Source organism: Rhinolophus sinicus, linkage group LG01 (genome assembly GCF_036562045.2).
Source record: "Rhinolophus sinicus isolate RSC01 linkage group LG01, ASM3656204v1, whole genome shotgun sequence".
Classification (NCBI taxonomy): domain Eukaryota; kingdom Metazoa; phylum Chordata; class Mammalia; order Chiroptera; family Rhinolophidae; genus Rhinolophus; species Rhinolophus sinicus.
In genome coordinates, this window is record NC_133751.1 from 98,699,355 (window position 1) to 98,711,362 (window position 12,008).

A 12,008-nucleotide genomic window follows, 5' to 3' on the forward strand; every position below is an offset into this window, starting at 1 on the left:
ATTTAAAAGTACTTTTAATTTTAGGTCAGTAATGTTACGATAACTGCGTATGGTGTCACATGGGTACTAGATATGGTGGGGTGATAGATGGGAGGGGGTTGGGGGCAGGATGAAAAAGATGAAGACATTAAGAAGTACAGATTGGTAGCTACAAAATAGTCTGGGGATGTAAAGTAAAGCATAGGGAATATAGTCAATAATATGATAATAACTATGTATAGTGCCAAGTGGGTACTAGACTAGTCAGGGGGGTCACTTCTTAAGTTATACAAATGTCTAATCATATACTATATACCTGAAATCAATATAAAAAATACTGAATCTCAACCATAATTGAAAAATTTTTAAAGAGGGGGTTAAAGGTCAAGGGGAATATGAGAGGATCAAATTTCTAGGCATAAAACAAGTCATGGGGATATAATGACAGCATGGGGAATACAGTCAATAATATTGTGACAGTGTGGTACAGTGTCAGCTGGTTGCTGTGCTGAGCTTATCATAGTGATCAATTCTTTAGGTATGCAAATGTTGAATAACTACGGTATATACCTGAAACTAATATTCCATGTTAGCTATATTTTAATTAAGATCTTTTAAAAATATTTTTAATTTTAGCCTTAAAATTTTTTTTAGGTCAGAGCTTTAATACTCTACCATGAGAAATTATATGTAGGCACTTGACCTTCACAGATTTAAAATTCACACTTTTTGATGCACTTGAATAACACCCATGAACTATAGCACTCTGTCAATAAACTGAGTCAAAAAACAGGATCATGAGTTACATGGCTCATGAAAAAAAATACAGCTAGTGGGTGAACCTAATCAGCCATCCATTGTGGGTGTGCAGATAATAGAAATCTTAGCTTTGTAGGGGTATAAAATAATCCCTCCCCCAAAAACCAACTGGTTCCTCTGGTAAGAAAATGAATGGTGAACATAATGAATCTAACAAGGAGTCCGTGATGTTCTCAGCTGGACACTGTAGCTGGGCTTTCCTCCGTCTGGTAGGGGAAATCACATGGTCAGGGTGACACATTCATACCTGGGATTCCTCATAACTGACTTCGCAAATGATGAGGGCCTATCAAACTTTAATTTGTCCTACAATTGTTTTATGTTTCACTTGGCTGAATCAATCTTGCATGATCATCCTTCTACACCTTTTAGTGGCAGCTAAGATCAGATTAAAGTGAACATCAAGGAAAACACTGACAGGAACAAGTTACCAAAAAAATATGAAGAGAATCTAAAGAATGGAGGAATAGTTGCTCCATTATAACTGGTGATGCTGGAAGTCTCCAGGTTATGAATTGGGACAGATTATTAAACACACACACACACACACACACACACAAATGCTTCAGGCCTAATTATTCATTTATTTAACAATTACTGAGCACGTACTGTGTGCCAAATACGGTCCTAGGAGACCAAGCACTCAACACATCGGTCAACATTTCTCACAGAGAAACATTATATCCGGGAGGGGGTGGAGACAGGTGATCGATAAATTCATTTTAAATATAACACGAGACGGTATTAAAAGCTATGACGAAAAATAAAGCAGGACAAGAAAACAGAGTGACAGGGAGATGATACTTTGAGTGGCGTGGTCTGAGAAGGCTTCTCTTAGGAAGTGCCACCTGAGCTGACTAGCAGTTAGGAAGGGAGCAGGCCACGTGGGCATCTGTGGGTGGGAGGGAATGTGGCACCCACGAGGGCACAGTGCGTGTGCAAGCTGCTGGTGTCGGCCACGGTAGACATCTGAGCGAGACAGGGAGCCATGAGGCTTCTGAGCATAGGCACATGGCATCATTTATGTGGTAGCTACAAAGTAGGCAGCTGTCATCAGAGAAGCAAGAACAAAAACAAGATCAGCTGGAGGCCCCCACAGCAGCACAGGCAAACGAGGTGGCGGTGGCTTGCGCCAGAGTGGCAGCAGTGGAAGAAGGAATACATCGTCAGATTCTCATTATACTTTGAAAGTAAAGCTGAGCGGACTGCTGAGGGACTGAATGTAGAGTTTTGAGAGAAAGAAAAAAGCCCAGAATAACAATATGGCTTTTCCCTTTATCCACCCAGTGACTACCTACAACATTGAGAAAGGAGAAGCCAGAGGAAGGAGCAAGTTTAGGGATGGTGAGAAATCAAGACATTGATTTTAGGTTTTAGGTGACTATGAATCAAAGCAGAGGTGGCAAGTGAGCAAAGAGATATCTAGGTTCCGGAGAAGTCTTAGTAAATGCAGAGATATAGATACACTGTATATAAATAAGGAGAAGTGTGTGTGTGTGTGTGTGTGTGTGTGTGTTTAGAAATGAAGGAAAGTTCAAAAAAGGAAAATATGGAGAGGGGAGAAGAGAAACTTGAACATTGTATTATATATACTTCGGCCACACGAGATGTGCTGGACCCAGAAGTGGCAGCCATGGAGTTTGGCCACATTTTTGTTTTGTTTTGAATTTAACTTTTCATGCTTTTAGAATGGGTTCCACTGCACAGTTTCCCGGGCCCCTACCACTCCCAACCACTTCGCAGCCCAACCCACTTATCTAGGACCCAGGCATCTAAGGACATTCGCACTTGCTGTCCCTGCTCCTCAGAGCTTTGCAGCTGGGGTCTCCTTTACAGAATCATAAGCATGTTTCCATTTCATAAAGAAATGTTTGTTAACCTAATTTTTAAATGGACATCTTTACGTGTAATTCTCTGCACATTTCTAATGAAGCAGCAAACGTTTCAGCACCACCTCAAGGAGTCACTGTCTAGTCACCAAAAGAGTGAAGACTGACTAAAAACACCTTCCCTCCAGTTCATTCCACAAATACCTACCATGGGCGTGTGTGTGTGCGTGTGCGTGTAGGAGGGAGACTGACAGACAACAAAATAACAACACGTGAGAACATAACTTGGAGGAAGGGGAGAAAAAGAGGGAGTGCCATGTAGGTGTCCAGAGAAAACCTCCAGAGGAAACGACATTGGAGCCAACTGCCTCAGTAAAGAGGGGGAGGCACGCAAATATCCTAGAAGGGAGCAACCCAAGTCCAGGGGAGAGAAAACACAGAAGCCCGGAGAAAGGAGGGAGCTTCATGTGAGAGGACAGAAGGCAGGCAGGGGCCGGAACCCCTCCGGAACGGGGGCCAAATCATGCATGGCCTCAATGGCCACGAAAAGAATCTGGATCTTTAGTCTAATTGTAATAAGACATTATAAATAGGGACATGATGTGATATGATTTAGGCTTAGTGATCAGTATGGCAGCTGTGGAGAGACTAGAATGTAAGGAGCAAAAGTAAAGGCAGGAGACCAGCTAGGAAGCTGCCACTGTACCAGCCAAGGAGTGATGTGGCTTAAACCAGCATTTCAACTAACATATGGTGACGAAAAGTGCTAGGATACAGGACATATTCGGGAGGTGATGTCGACAGGATTTGCTGGTAGAACCAGGATTCTGAGCCGGGGCGAACAAGGACCAGCTTCTCCCTCGGCACCACCAGTGACTTTCGCTTATCACGCACTTTCTCAGTACTCACCGGCTGGATGGCGTCCGAGGGCGCGGACAACAAGTACTTGTAGGATCGATAATGAAACATGACATGTATCATACCGTCTCACTTACCCAAATTGGGGTCTGTAGCCTGACGTTTCTTAATTTTAGCTTCAGAAATAGCAGAATAATAGGCACAGGTCATCTTAATTAGCCACGTCGCTCGAACCATTGGCACTGAATATTTAGCTAAATATGCAAAAACATCTTCTTTTTTACTAAGGATCGGAACCTAAAAAGAAATAACATATTTATAACAATCACATACTATGTTTATCTTTAGGCAAAAGAAAGAGACTAAGTTTCTGCTATAAGAAAGAATATCCTTTCAAAAAAAGGATATTCTTGATGGATGTTAAACAAATTTCCATTAAGAGAAATGAATCAAAACTATGTTAAGCACATTGGCAACACAATTTTACCAGTTGCTTCTTATTTATAAAAAACAAATTATTTTCTAACTTTCAGATACTGAAAGCTACTCATTGTATCAAAAAAATAGAAAAAAAACAATTTCAAACAGCCCTCCAAAGAGTACATCTCAAAATTAGAATGGACAGATCACATGAAAAAACGTCCCCACTTTACATTTTATCCAAGAACACTTTTTTTATAAAGCTTTTCGACTGTATCATTTCATAAGAATAACCATTTCCACAAAGCTTCTAAAAGTGCCTTTAGCCCAAAATTTAAAATAGAGGCTAAAATGATGGATCAGTGAATATGCCTAATAAACACTGAGCTAGAAATAGCTGGGTAATTCATTCACAAGTGGAAAGTAGGCACTTGGGACGGTTAATTATTTCTTCCAGACCACAAAGGTACTATTTAGCAAATTAACATCCCCGTGTACCACTGAATGGTTGGAAAGAGTTAATCCACTCTTCATGAATTCCTCACAAATATCTGTGGCAGGGCCCAGTCATCTACATGGAATGTATTCAGTTTCTGCAGGTGGAATAAAGGAGTAGACAAAGAGCGTGCTGGCTGTGCCGCAGGACGGAAGCAGTGAGACCGGGGGCAGGCACGCCCCCCACACGAGGGTGCAGCATCTCTGGGCTCCTTTCCTGGCCCCAGCCTATTGGTTAAACTCATCACTCCCAGGCTCCTCATTTACCAAAGTGGTAACACCAACCCTGTCCACCTCACTGGGTGGTCAGAAGGATAAAACAAAAGAATTACATGTGTCCAAATTATAACAATCTTTATTTTGTTGCCAGTTTCAAAGATTTCTCCACGCCAGCCAAAGTGTTTCTGAGCCATGGACTAGACTCTCTCTCTCAAGAGGATCCTAAAGACCACAGCCATGGACACCTAGAGCCTTGGTGCCTACGCCCCACATTCTTGTTTGATTTTGTGTTGGAAATCGAGGTTTCAAACCAGCCAACCAACTCATACATAATAACATGGCATTTTTCTCTTAGTTAATCGAATCCTCATTTAGTCAGTGGATTTTTTTGCATCACACATGTTACAAATTTGACTAGTCACACATTTGGTATCAAGTGTGATCCTAGAATTAAAAGGTATTTTTTAATAAAACAAAGCGATATCACCTGACTTCACTTGATTAACACAAACGATTTCACCTGGTTCTTACCAAAGCAACAGCAAGCGGCTCTAATGCTGAAGGATAAGCTGCCAGGTTGGACGCTGCGATGCCATGTGTCCATATACTGTATCTTACAGGCAAATTAATAGACTTCTGACCGTGTACAGTTCCTGCCTTGGGTTCTGACTTTAGAACATAATCCCCATGACAGAGGCAACTAAACTGCCAAACCTAACTAAAAGGGAGATGAACATCACAGGCCAAAGCGATAAGGCTTCCTCTCATTTGAACAAGAGAATTTCCTGAAAATGTAGCTTACAAGGCACATCTTTCATGGAGCACGGGGCTCTGGGCTTACTATGGTTTAAGATGGGGAAAAGAAAAAGGACAGGCTTTTCCGTTCAAGACCTGAGCTGCTGCTTTTCACTAGAACATACAGTAAGGTATCAGTGAGTTAAATTTCCACTAAATATCAAGGTCAGTTGCCTCTTAATAAACATACCAAAAGATTATAATCCGAAGCCTAAAAAATAGGCAAACGCAAAAAGTAAAAATAGCATCTCCAAAGAAACATTACTAATAGTATCTTTTATAGATGCCTAAAGGAGTTCTTTTGAATAGTAATTGACAGGAGAAAAAAACAAAAACATTTTATATAAAATGTTTAGATGAAAATAGCAAACAAAATTGATCCACGGGTCTCACATTAACAGCAGAAGGAAACCTCTAGCTCAGCTCACTGCCCCTATGACAGAGCCCTAAGAAATGGTTGACTCAAATCGAGGGCTTCAAAATTCAGAAGAACGTACATGAAGAAAGTTTTTTAATTAAGGAAAATGCATCTATTGATGGTTTTGTCAAATTTACAGTTTTCGGCCAACTCAGGGAAAAAAATATGTCTATCATGACTGAAATATGACTTCCTTACTGTGATGGATTCCGTTTTCCACAAAGACACCATCTGACTTTAACTTGTAGCTGAACCCAGACAATCACCGGGCAGCTGTCTGGTTTCTAAATCAAGCTAGGGTTGCATATGAGTACCAGAGGAAAACTAAGACATCTAGCATGTGATGGTTTCCATCCCTGGGTCACCTTTCCCGCTGAATGCATGTTACCGTCAGCATCCTCCATTTGCTTAGCAGTGGTAGAGGCAAAAGGAAACCCCCTAGACCACAATCATCGAAGTCATTGAAATGAATACGTGATAACTAATGATCTCTTCAAGAGCTAGGAGGGTAACTCTAAGAGGGTCAGAAGTCTCCTTTTCCAAATCCAGCTCGGACCATGACTGAGTTAAAAGGCCCTTTCCATGCCATTGTTGACCTCTGCGTGGCTGCACACTTGGAGTGCTGTGGAGCTTTATAGTAACAGAAAACCAGGACCAGAAACCTGATCCAGCCCATACAGGAAACTATTTTGAACTCTAGATCAGAGCTGGAAGATGACTCAGGATCTTAGCAGGAAAATGAAGGTCTTTTGCATTAAGCTGTCTCTCAGATAAACACCAGAAATTAAAGAAGAAGTATTTAAACTTTCTAATATGAAGAACATGCAGAGAATGCAGTCTTTTACCCAGCTCTGAAAGAGCTTTCCCCATCTCAAGAAGCTGACGTGCTGAAGAAGGGAGGGTAGAGGGACGAAATCTTGAAATGCCCAAGAAACAAATACTTCAAGGTATATTCAATGGTTTTATAAAGAAAACATCTTTAATTTTGCAAAAAATGAACGTCAGGGCTTACCTGAGGAACACCTGACTTGGTCAGAGGCAGCTCCTAATAAAGAGAGAAGAACAATGGCTAATACACCACACCATAATTCATCTCCCTCCTAAAAGATGAGAGACCGCTACACCCCTAAAGCAAGTATTCGCTTTCAGGAAATATCCACAAAATGCATTCTAAAAGCTTCTAAAAAAGGAAAACCTAAAAAGAAAGACATCAGGCTGGCTCAATGGGAGGTGAAGGTATTAACCAGCATGGAGGGTATGGACTATTGTTAGAAAGCCAGCGAATATAGAAGGATGCCCTTTGACTTACATGGCCTTCAGACAATTCATAGGAAACAGTGGGCCCACATAGTAAATGTTCACCAATGGAAAAGAAATGCCACACGGTTTAGCCTGTACTGGGACAGAGGCACCGCCTGAGTAGCAAGAGGAGGTTATGCTGACTGTTGTGCTTTTCAAGGATTTCAGTTGCCTTTAACTGCTGAAATCTATGAAAGGCAACACAATGCTATGACACTAAGGCAAAATAAAGCCAATGGGAGCTATGGGTACTATTTTCACAAAGTTCCTTTAGAAGACAAACAAGCAAATACACCAAGGAGCTCCCCTCTGAACTGGGTCTGCACCAAGCCAGGTAATGAACACTTAGTATCTGGAATGGAAGACGGGCACCCCTAAAACTAAAAGGCTTCAGGAGAGATGAGAAAGACCTGTGGGATTACTTGGAAGGTGATCAAGATGTTAGAGATCAAGATTAAGGGCGGGGGGGTGGGGCGGTTCTATCTCGCATCTAAATTTCAAAGACATTTTTATATTGTTCAGATTCTAAGATTGTTGAATCTGTGTATTAATTCCCACTTGAGGAAAATGACCAAAAGCAAAGATTTTAAAATAACCCTCCCTCCTATACCCCTATACCCCTCCCCCCCCAAAAAAAAAGCTGGGAACTATAAATAACTTTAAATAAACCTGCCTATTTTTCTCTAAAACTTTTCCAAAGAAGTTTTTCAAGCAACATACAGAATCACTACGTTTCTCCTGTTTGTTAGGAAGGAGACCTGGCTTAAAGCATTTGGATGGTGATGTTTCAAGACAAGGAAATAACACCAAAGCAAGGATTTCTATGTAACACAGTTTGCACATCCTGGGCTAAGCAGACTGAAAATGTAATAGAAATAAAGTCTTATTGCCTATTCTTGATTTTAAAACTTTGTCTACCTAACTTTGTCTACCTAAACTCCATATAAACTGCTTCCCGTATGGAATGTTTAGGTCTATGGGTGTCGGAGGCAGCACGTGCATCAATATAAAGGGGAAAGAAAACAGCGTATGTGCAGCACGCACCTGGTCTGTATACCTGCCACTGAGGCTTTGAGTTTCGGAGAGAATTGGGGAAAAGAAATATACACTTGAACATTATCTCAAACATCTTCATTTCTACAAGACCATAATTTAAAAATTGTAAGAAAAATTGAATACCTTTTTTGCTAAAATAGCAAGTGGTTTATTTCCTGCTAAGTCAGAGAACCAACTATGAATTGCACTCTGGGATCGAGCAGTAACCAGCCAATAATTATCTTTAGCATTAACTTGTGGTTTCTTCTTTCCGGTGTCCTGGAAAGTGTTAAGTTTTAGTTTCTCGGCTAATATGCTGCTAAAATAAGCTCCAATCTGAGGAAACGAGAGACAAAAACAAAAAGTTTAAAGACAATAAGTATGCTAGTGATGTATATTGGTACTTTATTTTTATTATTTTAATGGAAAAATCTCCAAACAGCCCACCAGAAAATAAAATGGCAATTTAAGTCCTTGAAGTCAAGAGCTGTCATTTCCTTAAACTAACAGAATGCAAAAACTCCCAAAGCAACTTTGTTCTACTACTAACAAGTAGTTGAAGGAAAAATTAAGAGCCTTTGAAAATCTCTGGTAAGATGAAATTAATTACATCCTGAATAAATGTCAAGAGAATGGGTTCTGCTTTCATCTTCAGCTGTACTTCTCTCCTTTTTCATACTCTACACCCATTCGTTTTCCTGAGAAGTGCTACATACAAGAACAGAAAGCCTGGTAATCACAGTAATCATTCCTTTTCTTGTTTCATCTTAATAGCACGTATTTTTGGAAAGGAAACTGTATTTACACTCAGCGCTTTTCTAAAAAGAGTCTAGAGAAATTTAATTTATTTAAATGGAAAATACAAAAGATTCAATTAAATTAAGTATTCAACATATTTGATTGGGCTGCCAATTTCAGAGTACAAGTGTTTCAAGAGAAAGCTACTGTTACCTGCTCAGAATGGAGCAAAGCAGCAAAGGGAGATTCTGTGAATTAGTGTAGCATTTTCATACTAACCAAATTAAAAGAGGAAGCAAGGAAGAAAAGGGGACCAATAGGAAGGGAATAAAGTAATACCTAAAAATTAAATAAGTCCAAGAAAATCTGTTGGAATTACCAAGAGTCCTATCAAAGCATCACATATCATTCTCTGGGAATTCTTTAATAATATGATGCGAGTAACAATTTCTAATAAATACCTCCAATAAGGTCTGAAGACAGTGTCAACCATGATTTAAATAAAATACTCTGGTGAAGCAAAATAAGAATCACTACCTTAGTTAATGCTCATGAGTCAATTAGTCTACAGGTTGAAACATAGATGTAAGCAACTAGTCAAGTGTATTTACCAGGGTGAAAGCTGGTGCTGTACAACTATTTTCATTGTGAAATGTAATTCCTCGATCCTTGTGATTAATGTACGATAAAAGGAAGCCTCCTTTGTATGCTGATGTAACATGGTAATAAAAATTAGAGTAATTAGAGAAAAAGTCAAAGCTTTACTTTTTAAAAAAATAACTTGATAGTGTTTATTTTTTTAAGCAACTATTTGCAAAATGCCCAGAGAATTGAATGCAAATATTTAGCAAAAACCAGTTGTTTGAAAACAAGTAACCAACAGTAGCAAACTGTTTAATTTTAAATTTCTCAATTCATTTTTGGTCTTTGCACCAAGGACACAAAACACCAACCTATGCAGATTTATATTTAAAAGGTCTCTTATTCATAATTGTGTATGAGCATTTTAATGAAAATAAACAGATGTCAATCTTTTTTTAAAACTAGTCTGGGAAATGTTTTACCATTATGCTCTCTTCTACGTACTTAATGATAGCAATGGAAATGGTGACTGTATGTATGTTTTGCTTCCCAACAAATCTTCTGAACAATTGCATACTGTAAACAAAGTCAAAATTCCCCCCAAAAAAAACAAGAGAGAAAACAATGTGCATTAGGACTCAAAAAAATAAAATCGAAACATGATCACACATTTCCTTTTATTGTAACAGCAATATAGTCACATTAATTTGAAATCAAAAAACGTAAAGAACCTAACTGCCCAGTCTCAGTGCCTACCTCTAAGTAACCAACTTTGATGAGTTTTTATGTGTCTTTCCAGTGTTTCCCCATGTAAACACACACAACACGAATATATTATTTTTTCTCTTTCTTATACACCCTCATGCACAATTACTAAATGTCTGTATGTGAAGAGCTTCCTCATTCATGTTTATTCACACGTAATAATATCCTGTGTGGATGTACCACATTTTATTTAATCCAGACCCTGTTAATGGACAATGGGAGTGTTTGTTACAAACTTTTGCTGTTACAAACCACGTTAAAATGAATAGCCTTTTCTATTTATTGTTTCCTACATGTTCGTCTATAGCTTTCAGATCAATTTCCTGAATTCAGTTTAAGATTCTGTAATTTTAATCAACATTGCTAAACTGTCCTCCATAAGGTTTGTAACAATTTGCACTCTCTCAGACAAAGTATGAGAGAAAAGGTTTAATTTGAAACTTGTTTCCATCCATCCAAAGCTATTTGGAAAATAATTCATCTGATAAAAAAATGGAAAAAGTTTAGGGGCTACACTACAGTTCATATATATTTCATATTTATAAGATCAAATTCCCCTCAGAAAGTTTGACTCCTCGAGTAAATCTCACAGGAATGTTGATAGCAAAAGACGTTGGAATGGGTGCTATTTCCATTTATTGTTATTTAAATTGACATAATAAAACTGGATACAACTGAGAACAATTTGGCAGTTCACATGAAGAGACACACAGCATTCATATTTTCTGTTATGTACTCAATTGTGTATTCCCAAAATTCAGCTGTTGAAGCTCTGACAGTCTTTGGAGACAGAACGTTTAAAGAGGTGCTTAAGGTTCAGTGAGGACGTAGGGTGGCACCCTAATAGCACTGGTGTCACTATAAGAAGGGAAAGAAACACCAGAGATGAACACACACAATGATAAAACTATGTGAAGACACAGCAAGATGGCAGCATGTGTAGACCAAGGAGAGAGGCCTCAGGAGAAACCAGACCTGCTGACACCTTGATCTTGGACTTCCAGCCTCTTGAACTGTGAGAAAATAAATTATCTCAGAAAATCAAATTTCTGTTGTTTAAGCCACCCAGTTTATGGTACTTTGTTATAGCAGCTCTAGCAGACTGATGTACCTTCTAAGCAAGCAATATTCTTCCAGGAACATACAAAAAATATTCTTCCAGGAACATACAAAAAATTTTACATTTTTTAAAAGTATAAAAGGAAGACGAAAAAGTTTTAGAGATGAATGGCAGTGACAGTTGCACAGCAATGTGAATGTACTTTATGCCAAAGAACTGTACACTTTAAAATGTTAAAATGGTAAATTTTATGTTATATATATTTCAGCACAACAAAAAAAAATAGAATACAAATTCCAACATATGCATAATTGTGGCTGTAGTGTTAAAAAGTGTCAAGATTGGAAAAAGACAAAACTAAAAACATCGTGTTTGGTCAATAGGACTACCTGTAGAAAATGCTTCTATTTTCTTTCACATCATTTAAATAATTATTTCAGTTGACAGTTTAGCAAATTGTCATTTACACGTGTTTGTCATTTACGTGTACACACATAAAGAGATCTGGAATGATACACAAGCCCTTAATAAAGGTTATCTCTAGGGAAAAGGAAAAATGTATAGAAATGTGTCTATATGTTTGATTTCTTTTTATTTGTATGTATGATGTTTTCAATTTAATAAGTAAAAGTATTTTAATATTTGAAAAACAGAAACTCAAAAAGGATAAAAAATCAAACCTTAGAAGATTACAAAC

General features: G+C 38.5%; 1 protein-coding gene across 14 annotated transcripts in view; it reads right to left on the reverse strand.

The window, feature by feature from the left end:
* Window positions 1-12,008, reverse strand: part of MED12L (mediator complex subunit 12L) — a 313,410-nt gene that overhangs the window by 267,833 nt on the left and 33,569 nt on the right. For 10 of the 14 annotated variants that reach the window (XM_074333588.1, XM_074333592.1, XM_074333601.1 and 7 more), the window contains 3 exons: window positions 8,311-8,502; window positions 6,845-6,877; window positions 3,623-3,782 (listed from right to left, as the gene is read on the reverse strand). In XM_074333588.1, the coding sequence (XP_074189689.1) occupies window positions 3,623-3,782; window positions 6,845-6,877; window positions 8,311-8,502 (385 nt within the window). The remainder of the gene's footprint in view (window positions 1-3,622; window positions 3,783-6,844; window positions 6,878-8,310; window positions 8,503-12,008) is intronic. The other 4 variants (XM_074333602.1, XM_074333622.1, XM_019748866.2 and 1 more) reach the window with 1 other exon arrangement.